We start from the raw sequence: 16210 nt of genomic DNA, 5'->3' as shown, positions 1-16210 counted from the left end.
TCTTTAACATTCCGAGTTATTTTGCAGGGAAAAGAAACACAAACGCTGTCACATAACTTCTCCCTTGGCGCAGCTAAAAATGGCCGAGCGCTCGTTATGGACGCTGCTTGAGTGTTGCCATGACAACAGCATAACAGCGATAAAACGGTCCAACATCAAACACTATTGCCAAGCGGTTGTCATCTCAGTTCAGCTTCTTTCAGTCAATCAATCCATCTCAACCCAAAATTTAAACTAGGTTTTATTAAATTATCTTCAGTTTGGCGCGTCATGTTCCGTTTCTGTCGCCTTCGTTGCGTCATCAGTCCGCGCCCGTCGCTGACAGCAGGAGCGGCAGCGGAGAAGGTCAGGAGCTTTCCATTCAGACGCAAGGACCTTGGATGTTTTTCTGCGGAGGCATTTGAAATTCCACAGTTGCGTTGCGATAAAGACACACAGCCATGCCCGCGAAGATAGAGGTCCCCCCTCTGCAGGAGCTGGCCGTGAGTGAGGTGAGCAACGCCGGGAGTTAAACGAATGAATATCAGAATCCGAGCTAGCATGCTAGCTAACGTCTAGCTACTTTTAGCCGAATAGCTTGAATTGTTTAGTGTACTTTCTAAATTCTCACTCGTTATTTCTCAATGACAGCGAAGAGAGCAAAATGAACTGCATTTTTGTCAAATGCATAGGGCGTTCGGGCAACATCTATATGTGTATATATATATTAAGATTTTCACCGAAATCGTAATTATTCGAGTTTACCGACGTTGCATAAATGGAGCTATTTTCACACTTCGTATTCCAGATTTTATTCCCCTTCTGACTGCAACTACATGACAAACCTGCAAAAACATTGCTTAAAAGCAGTCTTGGTTCAGTTATGTGGCAGCTTGTCCTTGGACGCCGTCAGCTTGTCACCACAATAACATTGAACCTTTACTGCTGGAATTATCAATGAGTGTTGTCTTTTAATTTAAATTTAAATTTAATTCCAGACTTTTAAAAAACATCAAGAATCAACGGATCTTTTTCTGCAGACACTGATGGGCAGTTTTTGATCAAACGCAGTTTTGGTTCTTTAATGTGCTCTCGATCACTAAACGTCAGTTTACACAAAATGATGCAACTTAAAAAAATGAACTTTGGCTTTGACAGCTGCAGATATAACATCCTACACATTACGCATAAATAGTAAGAGGATGGAGTAAATAAAAGTGGAGATATCTGCCACAAAGAAAGGCTCAGATTTGACAGAAATGACCAGTATTTTAAGACGTGGGTCTCTAACGGTCGTTTCTTACTGGGGATTTTTCATCCTGTCTGACGTTGTCATCCCGTCTGTGTCTCCGTCTGTGTCTCCGTCAGATTAATGTATCATCTGCAGTGCTGAAGGCCGCCGCGCACCACTACGGCTCCCAGTGCGACAGACCCAACAAAGAGTTCATGCTGTGCCGCTGGGAGGAGAAAGACCCCAGAAAGTGTCTGGAGGAAGGCCGAAAAGTCAACGAGTGTGCGCTCAACTTCTTCAGGTAGCTTCGATTCACGGTTTCGAGGTGTTTGATGTCACCACTGTGATAGAGGCTCTCGGTGAAGAGACGTGGGAGCTGGTGATGAATCAGCAGAGTAAAGTCTGTTCAGATGACGGCTGTCAAACGTGTGTTAACTGAATATTGTTCTTGTGGTCAGCCGCTGATTGAAGATGTGGCCGTAGGCTGGAGCCAGCGCCGGAGCGCAGAGCCCTGCGGGTCCATGTGAAACCCTGGTTACAGTCTTGTGGTCTAGAATTTGTGTTTTTGTTCCTCCTTGATGGACATGAGGGTAGACAGTGAGCCCAGAGGTCAGAAATCCAGCTCCCATGCAGAAAGGTGAATTCCACTCTGGACGTCTGGTTTCCTCTTCTGAAACTTTAACGATGTTTCCTTTGAATTTGCTTTTGGAGAATGTGGGATGTTGAGGAATTTTGCGAAGATTAAGAGCAGAGGTTTTGCAGTTGAGTTGAGTGACTTGGACACGCTCGCTCTGCCCAACGTTCAGCTGCAGCCCTGACGCAAGACGCTCAGTCCTGTGGTCCAAATGGTTTGCATTTGTTTTAAAACCAGAAATAACTGAGGTGTGGAGCTGATTGTGTCTATAAATGGACCGTCGGGCTCTGCTGGGGGAGCCGGCCTGGGCTTTTTCACTCCTAACTGCTGCGTCTGTGTTTACGAAAAGCTTTGATGCCCATTCAGTAACGAAGGTGGTGTGTGTGTGTGTGTGTGCGCGTCTGTGTGTGTGTGTGTGTGTGTGTGTGTGTGTGTGTGTGTGGCTCAGGCAGCTTGTGCTTCTCAAAAACACGCGCACCAGCTCTAATTCTCAGGCTGAGGCCAACGAGCGACACCCTGACCCCAGAGTTAAACCGAGAGTTGCTGCGATACCTGTAATTATCCTAATGAGGGAAAGATTTGAGAAGGCTTGTAATTGCAGCCGGGACCTGGCTTGGTTCTGGGGGCTTCTGGGATCTGCCAGACACCTTTGAGCAGCACTTGAGCCACAGAGTTCCAGGGACCGGGTCTCTGCTGCCAGTGCTCGTGCACGCGCCACGGCACGCCTCGCTCCTAGCTTCGTTCGTGGGTCACACCTGTGTCTGCGCTCTTCCTGGCAGGCAAGTGAAGGGGAACTGTGCCGAGTCCTTCACGGAGTACTGGACCTGCTTGGATTACTCCAACCTGGCGGAGCTGCGCCACTGCCGCAAGCAGCAGAACGCCTTCGACAGCTGCGTCCTGGACAAGCTGGGGTGGGAGCGGCCCGACCTGGGGAACCTGTCCAAGGTGAGTCCTGCTGGGCACAGTGGGAGGGGGGGTTCTGCCAGAGGTCCGCTGGGTCCGAGTCCAGTTTATCCTGCAGAGTTTGTGGACTTGATTCATTTCTTTTACAAATGTGCCGGTTGAGACCTCTATTGATGCTGGACTCCAGCTCATCCGGGACGGTTCTGGCACCGTTCTGGCCAGACCTGTCCGTCGTGGTTATTCAAAACCCGGTTAAATCGATGGTTCCGCCACCAGGGCCCAGCCGTTCCCTCGAGCCGCGTGCAGAACCTGGGCGGGTTCCCACTGTGAGAGACGTTCCTTTTGTGTCGCAGGTGACCAAAGTGTCGACCTCCAGGCCCGTCCCGGAGAACCCCTACCACTCAAGGCCCCGTCCTGAGCCCAATCCCACCATCGAGGGCAACCTGGAGCCTTCCAAATACGGCAGCAGGTTGTTCTTCTGGAACTGGTGAACCCGTTTAGGTTCCCCATCCCTGGAGGACTCGGGTTCCAATGGTTCTGTCGTCGGCCACGCCTCCAGCCGGATCAGACATTGGGGGAAGGATGGATGGTCGGATCCGAGATGATGAATATTCTCCCCACTTCTGTAAATGTGACCAGATCGGACACAACATCCTGTTATTGTTGACAAATAATAAAGGAATATCTTGTATTCCGTGTTTACTGTCTTGGTCTCCTCGGGCGTGGGCGGGGCTTGTTGGCACATCTGTGCTTCGTCAGCGTGTGTGTTTTCAGACAGACGGAGGCGGGGTCAAAGGTCAGGGTTGAGGGTCACTACCTGCAGCCGCAGAGATCTGCCTCTGCTTCCTCCTTTTCTCCCAGCTCACTTCCTGCAGTTTGCCGACCTGGAAGACGACGGGAGGAACCTCGCCGAGCACTGCGGCGCACGCGTACGTGCACGCCCGTGACCTCGAGGCATGGATCGTCTCAGGGCTGCGGGGCGTGCACGCCGGAGCGCGGCGCTGTCGGGGATCAGAGCGTCTCCTGGAGCCTGAATCCGCTCAAGTTTCCTTCCAGGTACTTTTAAGGGTTTAAAATAAATGGAATCTTCGTTTTTCAGCATTTCCTTTGACTTTTTCCTGCCTCAAATGTCCAGTAAACCCAGTTTCATCCGGCACGTTAGCAGCAGCAAGGATTCGGATCTCATCGCTCCATGTTTAGAGCAGGACCTCAGGGCACTAAGAAGCTCTCAGAGCTCCGTGCCTGCTCCCCACCTCGCCGTCCAGGTCGGCCTCCCTCCGCAGCGGTGGAAACGTGCACTGGCAGGTCGGCGCTCTGACCCCCGCCATGTGGTTGATTTCTGCAGGGACCAATCGTGCGGCGCGATTTGACAGTTTTCTCAGACTCGGGAGCAGACGCGGGGCCCCGGAGTGTTTGCGTACTAGCTTCAGAAACCTTCTGCGAGTGCTCGGAAAAACACAGGGATCGGGCTTGTGAGAGGGGTCAGCAGCTCTCCGCTGATGGCTGCTGTGATTCCAACCAGAATATGTAAAAATACTCCGGCCTTTGGTTTATTCTAGATGCAACTCGGATAATTCCCCACGAATGCCTTCAGCATTTTTCCCACATGTTCCCTAGTTTTCCCACACATGCAGGTTTTGGTGCACAGACTGGCGCTTTTAAGTGCACGGTAGCTCCGCGTGTGCGTGCAGGGACAACGGCGACTGCAGAAATCCCCTCAGAAGGTGTGGTCCAGACCTGCGGCCTGCTCAGGAAACGCCTGACGCCCCCCCCACCCTGACCTGGGCCGGCAGACAAAGGAGGGGAAAATGGAAAAGGCCACTCAGGAGGCGGCAGATCGGTAAATATTGATGCTAGCGTTCCGAACGGGGGAAAGGTGTGGAAGGACTCCACGGCAGAGTGCTGGGGGGGGGGGGGGCACGGAGGGTGGCTGGCGGGGTGGCTCCAGGGCTCGTGGCAGGCCCGGCTCCATGCGACTTGCAGGAAGCGGGGGTCATCGTTTGACACGGCACCGCCACAGGAAAGCGAAGCTCTGGCGCAGGAAAGAAATACAATACGGGTGTTTGAGGAGGCCGCGGCCCCCCCAGGAGCCCTCAAACATCCCAGCTCGCTCGGAACACCCGGCCGTCAGTGTCCCCTTGGTCCGCGTCAGGGTCCATAAAAGCCATGTTTGAAAGGATGGCGCCCCAGTTAAAGCCCAGCAGTAACATTTGTGCTCTTCTGCCCCCCCAAAGCGGCCAAGAGCCCCTCACATGTGGGCCGGCCTGATTGGACAAAAGCCTTCACATGTAGGTGTGTTTGATTTATTTACCTTCTCCCCCTCTGATCTCCGCTTAAGTGCCGCTTTCATGTCCCCTCTCGTCCCCTCGCGCTGCGCAGGGGCGGCTTTGAAGCGGCGTGGCGAGATGCGCCCACCAGCAGAGTACCCCCACGGCCATCACACGGGGGCCCCGAGAGCCCCGCGGAGCCTCGGCTCCGTGTTTGCCACAGACTCTTCGTGATGGCCGGGCCGGTGTTTTGCATTCCAGCCGGACACGCTCCGCAGACGCTCTTGAACGGCGGCGGTTTAGCCCAACGCCTCTGAATGCGGCGCTTAAGACAACACGGGGCGCTGGCCGAGGTTCCGCCGAAGGCATGCCGGAGCAGCTCTCTCGCTCCGCAGCACGCCATCAACACCCCTGAATAAAGAGGCGCGCAGGAACACGCACGACAGCCAGAATGTTAGACTAGCAAACACTTGTTGGTCTCTCAGAGGTTCCCATACTTCTGAGGACTCTGAACCCTTATGGGCTGGGACTCGTACATTAGGCTGTTTGTGTGTGTGTGTGTGTGTGTGCGCATACGTGATGAATAGAACATGCTACAGCCTTAATCTGCATGTTTGGTACATGTGCGGGTGTGTGTGTGCACGTGCTCCTTCCAGGCTGGTGTGTGTTTATCTTGGCCTGATCCCAGACCTTCATCACTCCTCTGCTGATAGCTCCGTCCCTCCATCCCTCCATCCCTCCGTCCCTCCGGCTATTTACAAGCCTGCCCTTCCCTGCGTGCCAACATCCCACCCCTCCGCCCTCCTCCTCCACTCTTCTCCTATAGGTACCGTCTATTTACAGTATTCCGAGCCCCCATAATTCCTTGTGTGAATTATGGGCATGACTTCCTGTCACTGAACAGGAACCGAGCCTTGTTTCCTGAGTCCTCTCTTTATCTGTGCGTCACCTGGCGTTCTTCAAATCTGATCTGTCTTTTCATGTCAGATGTGGGGGGGCAGATAACCTTTAACTGACTGCCCCCCCCCCCCCCAGTGGCGGGCTGCAGGAAAGCCTCGGCTCCTCCCTCATTAGCAGCAGTCCGGCCTTTGGTCGCCTTTCACCATTAACTCGTTATTAATGAGTCTTTTCCTCCGGTGGCTCGTTACCGTTATGATCTTATTTTCAACGCCCCCCCCCCCCCCCCCCATAAGAGGTGTCACAACCAAATCCAGCTCTCGTCCCCGACGGCTCCGCTGCCGGAGCGATGCGGCTGTTACCCTTCCTCGCACGGCCAGACCTTTCAGCGCCTGATATTGAATTATTTACTTTACTTTGCTGCTCGTTGCCAAGTCGCGAGTGCGAACCCCAGTCGGGGGCCCTGCAGCTGTGCTGAGGAGTGAGGGCTCCGCCAGCGGGGGGGGGGGGGTCCCTCTTCAGCAGCGTTGGGATGACACCACAGCGATGGAAGGAGTTGGAGTTGGACCTGAAGGTCCGATTATCACAGTGATCTGATCAAAGGGATCCCTGTGGAGGAGGCTCTTCAGGGCCTCCATCATATATGGAGGCCCTGAAGAGCTGAGGGCCCGAGAGGAGAGGGACCATCTCCCACCAGGTCTTGCTTTGATGTTTCCATCACAACCATGACTTGGCTTTCATCTCCCACTCCAGTTTATGATCATGCACTTAGAGTTCAGCCGTCAGAGAATTCTGCCTCTTTTTTTTTCTTTTTTACGTTATAAAGGACTTGATGTTTTTCATCAAAAAAAACAAACAAAAAAAATCTGGGAAAATATAAAGATGAAGTGCAGTAAAATACTTCAAGATGCACTTTAAATTAAATTTACTTTGTTACAATCCGCTATTACAAGACATCGGCATCATCATTGACGATGACACACACACACACACACACACACACACACACACACACACACACACACACACACACACACACACACACACACACACACACACACACAGAGGTCTAATCCTGCCAGTAGCTGAAGTGTACTCATTCCCAGGCTCGGCAGAGCTGGAGTTGCTGTGTTGTGCTTGTGGTTTGTGCACGGTACACTCGGGCATTCCTGCGCCGTGCGCTCATCTAAACAAAGCTAGTTGGAGAGGACGCGCGCAGGCTCGGGCTACACAGTTGTGGCGGGGATCCTCTGGGTGGCTCCTATCTAACGAGAGGGCGCGCGGAGTTTTGGGTTTCCTACGCATGTCAAGGTGGGTTAGCTGCTCCCGGCGTCAGGGCCGCGCTGACGCCCCGGTGGGCCGTCACTCAGGAGGGGGACCTCGCTTGGTGCTGCCCCCCCCCCCCCCACACACACACACACACTGACACGGCTGTCCTTTAGATGTCCACAGGCGGATTTCTCTGTTTTTATCGAATCCCAAACGTTGAAGAGCTCAGCCGGAGTCTGGACGGTCCGACTTTACAATCGATTAATGTAAAGTTGTTTCTCACCTTTGAGTTTTCAAATACACAAATCTAAGAAATAATAATGTATATGACCGAGGAATTAAAAGCAACAATTAATGCATAAATATATTCACTCATGTTCAGTAAATGCCTGTTTTGATAAAGTGTAAAGATAAGGTGTAAAGTTCTGTAAACTATAGATTCTCCTCTTAAAATCCGGATATTTAACTGGATTTCACACAAATGTCTGGATCATGATAAATGCAGCACCTACTTTGATTTTGGAAATATTATTTCCCTCAAATGCATCATCAGTGTAAAGAAAACACAAACGTCGAACCTGCGATCCAAACCCAAACCCAAGTGGAGTGTCCCATCCTAATGATGGGATGTTTATTCCAACGAGGAACAATCATGCTCTGGTCGAGCACGGCCGCGCGCCCGCCACCGACCTCCCGTCGGCCCCGCGCGCCTCTAAACGCTCCAGTTTGCGAGTCAAAACTGAAATAACTTTTTGCAGAAGCAAAATAAACGGACTGGGATTTTTCCTGAGAGGAAACCTTTCGTTTACTATATGACATGTTTCTTAATAGTGCTAAAGTGTTCGGTGTTCTTTAAATAAACACGGCGGAGTTTTTGCATCGCGGGGCATGAAAGAATGCAGGAGTCTCGCGGCCCCGCTCACACATGTCAGCAATTTGGCTGCCTGGTGTGTGTTCGGTGCAGGGAGAAAGAGCAGCGTTTCAAGTAAACCAAAGAAGGAAAGTCTTATCCGCCTGGCAGTTGCACTCCGGGGCCAAATTGCTTTCAGCTGATGCGCTGCAGCTCGCGCTTGCTTGGGTAACGTCAAGTGATGCATTGCGATGCTGAGAAAACAACACAGACACGCACAAAAAAAATAAATACAACGCGAAAGAAACGTTGGAAGGTTCCAGCGTTGCAAATCGGCGGAGTCGGCGGAGGACGGTCCGGTTTCCCGCGTCCCCGCGCGAGCGGCTCGTTTTCGTTCTTTTTTTTTTTACACTTTTCGCGACGAAAACGCGTTCCAGTGTTTGGATTTGGGAAGTGAAGGGAAAACAAGCTGGGAAAATTCATGTTCCACACGCACGTCTGCGCCCGGGACGGAGCTGATGACGCCGTGGAACAGCCCGGCACCTCCAGCTAACAAACACCGACGGCTTGTTAGCGCGAGCTAGCAACGGAGGCCCGCCAACAAATGAAGGTGCGAACGAAGCATTGCGCAACATTTGTTTATCCTTCAGCATCCGGGCCTGCGTGTACAAACACACACACCTCCCACACACACAGAAAATATACAGACATTTAGATATTTTCCACAAACGTGGCCTGGAATGGTGCAGTTTTCCGTCTGGACACTTCCTCCTGAAAACTCTTAGCATCAAATTCCTGTTTGATTACAGTTTCCACTTTCAAAATAAATCTTCCCTTTTGATTAATTAGGCCCAGACCGGCCGGAGCGGGAAGCTACAACACCAGAGGGGGGAAAAAAAGGCTCATTTTAAACCCGCCCAGCTGCGTCTGTTCACATGATTTGACTCTTGAGAGCCGGTGCTGATGCTAATGCTAGCTACCGACTGCGTGAAGCTACGTTGTTGCGATTACAGCTGTAATCTCGATGACGTAAAGTTAGCCGTGCTAGCTCCCCGAGAGCGAGAAAAATCTAAATGCTCTCGCGTGTTCTGGAACGCCGAGGATGTTTCCCCTCTATCGGAACTCCTCGCTCAGGCATTTCCTCACATTCCCTCCCCAACGCCGTTACATAAGTAGGTCACCGCGCCGTTTGTCCAGCCCGGCTCCCGATGGCGATGAAGCCGAATCGTCCCTGCCGGATGTCAGCTGGAAAATTTGGATTTTGACGACTCCCTGGTGGCGTCTTGAGAGACGCGGTCACGAGAACGGGATGTAGCCTAAAAGCAGAGGCGTCGGGCGCCACGTCCGGGCGGGTCCAACATGGCCGCCGGCTTCCCGCTGTGGCCGCGCGTCTTCTCCGATAATAGAGACCCAGCAGGCACGATGGCGTTCCAACTCCACGGTTAGCGTCCTTTTGAACCGGCATCATCCAGAGGAAAACAACGTTTTTCTCGCCGTTGTTTTGGAGGCGGGGCTAAAATACCCGGGCCCACGTCTGGGTCGCCTCAGCCTTCCAGCTCCGACAAAATATTTCCCCGTCCAGCGCCGCCACCTGCACGCCGTCCACTCAGAGAGGAAACCAAGCGCGGGCGGCGAGGCCAGAACAACAGGTTCACCCCCCCCCCCAGCTCTGTTTACGTTCCGCCGGCGGGGGGATCTGGAAGCGTTTGGCTCGTCTCTGCGCTCGCTGGGAACGATCAGACGATCCACATTTTAAACTATTTTGATATCGGCTCTGTGGAGAGTTGCCATTTCCCTGAGAACAAGGTTGGCCTCTGGGCCCGGGGGCCCGGGGGCCCGGGGGCCCGCTGCACCGCCAGAAGAGTAAACAGACGGGGGGGCGGGGCCAATGGGACGAGGGAGCGGTCCGCTCAGGCCCAACCCAGCAACCACGACGGCCTCCTCAGCCGACTGAGCCAAGGCAAGATGGCGGGTCGCTCGGGCTGCCTCTGTCAGTAGCGGCGCCGTTAGGGCCACTTACACGCTGGGGTCAGAGGTCGCGGAATTAGAGCGCCCGGTTCACCAGCACCCGGAGCTGCGTGTGTGAGGGCGCACAGGTTTTCCTTACCTTACGGGGGACCCGAGACGCAGCGTAATGTGACAGAACGCCAGAAGTTCTGGTGCCGGTCGGCGCCGTGACCCGAGGTCGGGCCGCGGTTCTGTGTTCACGCCACCATTTAGCTGGTTATCATTCACTCATGTCTCATGCTAACTCTGACCAATCACCTGGCTGCTTCCAGCGGCCTATTAGCCAAATGTGTTTATTCAGTGTTTAGTCGCTATTAGCCTCAGTATGATCCCGCGCTAACGGGCTAATGGCTGAAAGACCCCCCCCCCCACACACACACACACACACACTCCAACGTAAAATAATTGATCGCATGTGGGCGGGCCTGGCACGCGCTTGCCCTCGTTTTCCCACGGCGGTGATATCACGATAGCGTGAATGAGGAAGGATCCTCACATCACGCCGCGTGTGTCCTTACGCCGCCAGGAAATAGTCCCTGTTAGACCAACAGGTTTGGACCCCAAACACAGAAAACGTCTGCTGCCTTTTGGGTTCGCTTGGTTTTTATTTCTACACCGACTGTGAGTGTGTGTGTGTGAGTGTGTGTGTGAGTGTGTGTGTGTGTGTGTGAGTGTGTGTTACATTTACCTAAACTGCTGCTCGCTCTTTTTCCTGCTTCATTTTGACAAATTTGCGTTTCCAGGAAACCACTGATGTCAGTGCGGCATCTGTTGTTACTTAAGGCCAAGATACGTGCACACGCACGTGCACACACACACACACGTGCGTGTGCACATACACACACACACACACACACACAGACGGATGGATGGTGCCGGGGCTGCTTTGTATAAGTTACTGAAAAACTGAGAGCAATCAGACATGAAGTCATGTTTAAAGTACCCAAAGTGACTTTAAAGAGGGTTCCAGGTCAGGACGTTCTGGTCCAACTGGGGGGTTCTCCTTTAAGCTGGTGCGGTACTGGGCCCACTCCGTGCTGTGTGTGTGTGTGTGAGTGTGTGTGTGTGTGTGTGTGTGAGTCTGGGCTCCTGGCGAGCAGACGGCAGCCAAAACAAAGCGGCTCCGGTCAAGCGGGTCCGGGAGCAGCCACCCTTGGGTCCAGAACTTTGTCCCTCCTTCACGTCTGGCCCAAACTCATGACCAAACATGGCTCGATCCGCTGAAGGAGCAGAGAAGAAGAAGAGCGTGGATCCGGTCCTGGTCTCTGGGGCCCCGAGCAGTCGGCATCAGCGCTGTCTGGTCCTGGTTTGGGATGAAGCCACAGGACCCGGGTCTTCACAGCCAAGTCCCTGAGCAGAACCGACGTAACCTCAGTGGATTAACCAGAACCACAGACCCGTACGGAGGGGAGCTGGCTTCCATTTAAACCTCATGTTTGTTGTTTTTGTGCGTTTAAACAAATATTGAAGCGATTCTGAGCGATAATTCAAGAGCCTCTTTTATTTCTCACCTGTTTAACAGATAAAACCCAGCGATGGTTCTGGAGGAGCACAGGTGGTTCTGGAGGAGCACAGGTGGTTCTGGAGGAGCTCAGGTGGTTCAGGGGGAGCTCAGGTGGTTCAGGAGGAGCTCAGGTGGTTCTGGAGGAGCTCAGGTGGTTCTGGAGGAGCACAGGTGGTTCTGGAGGAGCACAGGTGGTTCCGGAGGAGCTCAGGTGGTTGGGCTGACGCCCAAGATTAGCAGTAATCAGTAGATATTAGCTAATGGGAGCTAGCTGCCGTTTTGGCGTCACAATATGATGTGTGTTGTGAATTGGTGCTTCAGACAAGGCTAAATCGAATGCTAACCAGCTAGCCGCGCTTCTGGCCATCTCGTGACACCACCTACACGTTGCACGACCTCGTCTCAGTAGAGTTTCCCTTTGATGTTCCAAAAAGTCTCTTTGATCTTTTGAAGATTCAACTTTGTTCCTGCACAACAGATTCAGCTAACCTCGCACGTTATTTTGCTAAGCTAAGAGGCTAGCGGCTGCAGTTAGCTGTGTTTGCGTTTGGAGCCGCCTCCAGTGACGGCGTGCGACACGCCGCCGTGCTGGTTGGCGTTCCTCCTCTTCCTGATGATGAATGTGCAAGTTTACGCGCGCAGTTTTCCACAAAACTGTAAATCAAACATTCGGGATGATTTTTGGGCCCCGTGAAGCGATTTGACAGGACGTGACCGCCGAGTCCGACCGCACAGCTTCTTTATTTCAATGTTTAGCTTCTATTTAGCGCGTAAACACGCCGTCAAAGTCATTACGGGGCCATTTCTCACATTTCTGCTCGGGCTTCGCTACTCGGCCAAATCGTTGGGTCAGCGGCTTTGTCTCCTCTGGACCTCCACCGGGACGGCGGTGCCGACCGCTGCAGCTAGCCGGTTAGCGCGCTAACAGCGGGATCTTTTAAAGGTGTTTTGGACGATCATCTCGTCGCTGGTTAACGGGGCGGACCACCCCACCGCAGCTTCCTCTAACAAAACTCCTCCAGATGTGTAACGTGTGTGTGTGTGTGTGTGTGTGTGTGTGAGCGTAATCATTCTCACCTGTGTGCAGCCCGGAGGAGGAGGATGCTCCGTCCAGGATCAGCCTCGCCCTCGCCGTTTCCTCTTTGTACCCCGTCCAGCAGTATTTTCGGCTCTCTTCCCCCCTCGGGGCTTTCATGCGGAGCTGGTTTTCATATTCCCGTCTCCCAGAATCCCCCTCAGCTTTAGGCCCCGCCCACACGCCCACCTCCGGTACTTCCCCCCCGTCCCCGGGTCTCTGTTGTTGTGGATTAGCTGAATAGCTCCTGTCACATCCAGCCTCCCCTCCACTTTACCACCCACGGAGCCGAGCTTCCCGCTCCCCTCCGCTCCCTCCACCCCGAGCACGTGCGCCCCGGAGCCCGTGCGCACGTCACTGACAGGTGCGTGTTGAGGTGCCTGTGTGGGCGGGGCTCTGGCGGGGCCTTTCAGGCCCAGGGAGGCGCGACGGCGCTGCTGTGGCGTTCTCACCTCCCAGTTTGTTGTTCTAAACCAGTCAGGAGCATCTCGGATTCCCTCCACTGGAATTCCGTGTCCCTGAATCTCCAGGACACTTTAAAAAAAAAAGGTTCTTTTGTGCGTGCGTGGGCGGAGTTTTGACAGCTGCAGCTCCGGGGGGGGGGGGGGGGGGGGGGGGGGGGGGGCGACGGTGAGAGCGGCTCAGGCGCCTCCACGGACGCACCGATGCTGTTGTTCCTGTCAGGATAGAGGCGGGAAAAAGAGGCGGGGAAAACGTGCCGAACCCGAGAGGAGAAGTTGTTTGACAGAGACGTGTCGAAGCGGCGACGTTGCCGGGGCGACTGGCGTGTGAGGAGGGCGCGGCGCTAAGATAACACGGCAGCGGCGCGAGGGAGCCACGGATATCTGCGTCCTCCTCCGTGAATCAGCCCAAACAAAGCCGACACGTTCGCAGCTGCGCTGGGAGCTACAGGCTAATGCTAGTGGGCGTTAGCATGGCTAGAGAAAACACAGAGGAGGCTGCGGGGGGGGGGGGGGGGGGACTCAGACAAGCGGAAGCATCATAAAAGTTCAACTTATGTAAATTACTGCGAATAAAAGGTGGAAGAAGAGCTGAAATCCATCTTTCCGACCCTCCGACAGCTTTAGGACCAGCAGAATTCTGTTATTCTTTCATTCTCGGGGTTTCCATGATCCACGATGTGGGGGGGGGGGCGGTTAATGTGGCGGCTTTAATCAGTCCAGAATCTCCGTTCCAGCCCATAATATCTGCATCGAGCCTCCACCTCTGGAGCAGCAGCTGGATTTAAACCCCAGACTCAAATATTAGCAACAGTTACTGGTATTAGCATCAATATTGAAGTGGTCTGACCTGAGCTCGGTGTGTGTGTGTGTGTGTGTGTGTGTGTGTGTGTGTGTGTGTGTGTAAGCAGATGTAAACTTGTGTTTATTTGTGATTGATTACCAACATCTGGGTGAATTCTATGGGTCCAGTTCTGTTGTTGCTGCACATTTTCGCCGCAGGAAACGGCGACAGATCCATTGTGCTACTGTAAACACACACACACACACACACGCACACACACACACACACACACACACTCAGCACGGAAACAGAAACAGGATGCAGGAAGTGAAAGTGACAAGTCCTGCATGTCCGCGTACGAGCTGCCATCTTTATTTACGGGCTGGAGCGGGAGGCTAGCTCCCCGTTAGCGGCGGCGGCGGCGGCGGCCACTCGCAGCCCCCCTGAGATAAAGGCGGTCTAATCTAACATGAGATTATGCTGCTTCCATTGAGCCGTTTTCCTCTTTCACGCTGTGATAACAGTCAATCACCTGCACAAAGCGGCCTAAACAGCGGCTGCGGACCTGTTACGCCACTTGTCGCAGGCTTGTAATTGAAACTTTTTATTCATTCTGTTTTTCTTCTTCTGTTTTTTTTTTAATGCTTTGGCTGCTGGGGGGTGATTGGCAGCTCTGAGTGGCCGGCAGATGAAGCGGCTGGTGCGCTAATGAATAGAACGCTGATTGCAGGATCCCCGAGATGCAAATTACCGCGCCCGCCACCCCTGACGACCGGCAATTACCAGGCCGCCGCCGGCGGACGCCTCGTGCATATTCATCGAACCCTCCGTGCGTGTTGATCAACAACGTGCACCGAGCTCCGAAATCTCGCCCCTCTGAAAATGAACCCCCGTTTATTTGCGACGCAGGAACGTATATGCTAAACCCGTTAGCTTGAGCAGGCTAACGGCCAAATGTGCTAGTAATGGGGATAAGACACAGAAGGCGGATTAATCATGGTTTCGGTTTCATTGAGCTCTAACGTGAATTATGTCACCTTTAAAAGTCTAAATTATATCGTTAACATAATAGCGGCTCATCGGGGAACGAGCTTCCTTTCTTCTGTTTTCAGGCTGCTAATAAGCACCTTTAGCTTCGTTCGTCATTGTTTAACCACCAGCGCCATTTTAATTCATGTTTTTGGTGCGTTTGGAAAGAATTCCCTTCACACGCACGCGTGCGCGTGCACGCTCCAGAACAAGAAATATGAATATGAAAGGGCTTCTCTCTAAAAACAACGGAAAAACAAGAATGCTGCCAGCAGCTAATGGGAGCCGATGAAGGAAAGCTGAGCGGCAACATCAGATTTCGGGCTCTCTCCCTCAAAACAAACATCCAATGATCGCATTAGCGTCGGATCACGGAGCTGTGTCATTATTGTGGTGTGTGTGTGTGTGTGTGTGTGTCGTCTGGTCCTGACGCGCAGTTGTCAGTTCGCTTCACTTTGGACGGCCGAGTGTTTGAGCCAGTTAAGCTAATTACAGGATGTTAGCGCAATGCTAAGTCTGCAGCGCCGCTTTTAAGAAGCGCAGAAAATCACATTAACCACTTCGTGATGTTTCGTCATTTTAATTATCAGTCAAAATTGTCGTTTACCAGCTGTAGCCGGCAGCAGATACCAGCAGATACCAGCAGATACCAGCAGGGGGCAGCGGCCTGGAGGCCCCCTGCTGATTGGATGCAGACTGTCTCCTTTTACACACACACACACACACACACACACACACACACACACACACACACACACACACTTACTGACCTCCAGAGCTGCTCACATATGTTCTTATCTGTGTAATAACTCTGATCTTATCGCCACGGCGACTGGGCCGCTGCACCAATCTGGAGCGGCAGATCAGCAAATCCACGTTTATCCGTTCCTCCAATTTCAGCCTTTGATGGGAAAACTGTGAGAAAGGAGAAACAGCCGCAGGGTCCACAGTGACTGGGCGGACTGGGCGGACTGGGGAGGCTTTTCCTGTTGATTCCCTCTTAAATATAAAGTGGATTTTGTTTGATGTCCGTTCGAGGGGCAGATTCAGTCACGTTTACTGAGGTTTTTATCCAAGAACGTTCGTTAAACACTCAAATAAGCTTTAATTTTATTATAAATTCAATAATAATTATCTCCATCCATCCAGCTGTACCTGGCCCTGGTGTTGCACCGCTTGTGCGTTTTGCTGCGGATGGTCACATGATCACTTGTGACAGGGGTCATTGGAGGTCAAGTGGGGTCAGCAGGGGTCTCCCGACATCCTGCCAGTCTAATCACCTGTTTATTTGGTTAACAGACCAACTGGGTCCTGCTCTGG

The 16210-nt window shown here is 52.9% G+C and overlaps 1 protein-coding gene and 1 long non-coding RNA gene across 3 annotated transcripts; one reads left to right on the top strand and one right to left on the bottom strand.

The window, feature by feature from the left end:
- Window positions 1-297: 297 nt before the first annotated feature.
- ndufa8 (NADH:ubiquinone oxidoreductase subunit A8) lies at window positions 298-3438 on the top strand. Its single transcript, XM_003977274.3, has 4 exons — window positions 298-491; window positions 1348-1511; window positions 2624-2789; window positions 3101-3438. The coding sequence occupies exons 1-4, from the start codon at window positions 441-443 to the stop codon at window positions 3236-3238; spliced, it is 519 nt and encodes a 172-aa protein (XP_003977323.1). The 5' UTR covers window positions 298-440; the 3' UTR covers window positions 3239-3438.
- Window positions 3439-10538: 7100 nt separating this feature from the next.
- On the bottom strand, window positions 10539-13190 carry LOC105418600 (uncharacterized). 2 transcript variants are annotated; one of them, XR_003888819.1, is made up of 3 exons: window positions 12619-13190; window positions 11549-11761; window positions 10539-11387 (listed from the first exon to the last, which is right to left on the bottom strand). It is a non-coding gene; the product is annotated as an uncharacterized lncRNA (long non-coding RNA). The 2 variants fall into 2 exon arrangements; XR_003888820.1 differs by having other exon boundaries at window positions 11549-11718.
- Between the last annotated feature and the right edge of the window lie 3020 nt (window positions 13191-16210).

Source organism: Takifugu rubripes, chromosome 6 (assembly GCF_901000725.2).
Source record: "Takifugu rubripes chromosome 6, fTakRub1.2, whole genome shotgun sequence".
Lineage (NCBI taxonomy): Eukaryota > Metazoa > Chordata > Actinopteri > Tetraodontiformes > Tetraodontidae > Takifugu > Takifugu rubripes.
The sequence above is the reverse complement of the archived record's forward strand: the minus strand, read 5'-3'. Positions and strand labels throughout refer to the sequence as shown.

What these genes read in the sequence shown, in the direction of transcription:
- ndufa8 (XM_003977274.3), top strand. Translation starts at nt 441, where the DNA reads ATGCCCGCGAAGATAGAGGTCCCCCCTCTGCAGGAGCTGGCCGTGAGT. An exon ending in AGGAGCTGGCCGTGAGTGAG is followed by an intron (nt 492 to 1,347) that starts GTGAGCAACGCC and finishes TGTCTCCGTCAG; the next exon opens with ATTAATGTATCATCTGCAGT. An exon ending in TGTGCGCTCAACTTCTTCAG is followed by an intron (nt 1,512 to 2,623) that starts GTAGCTTCGATT and finishes TCTTCCTGGCAG; the next exon opens with GCAAGTGAAGGGGAACTGTG.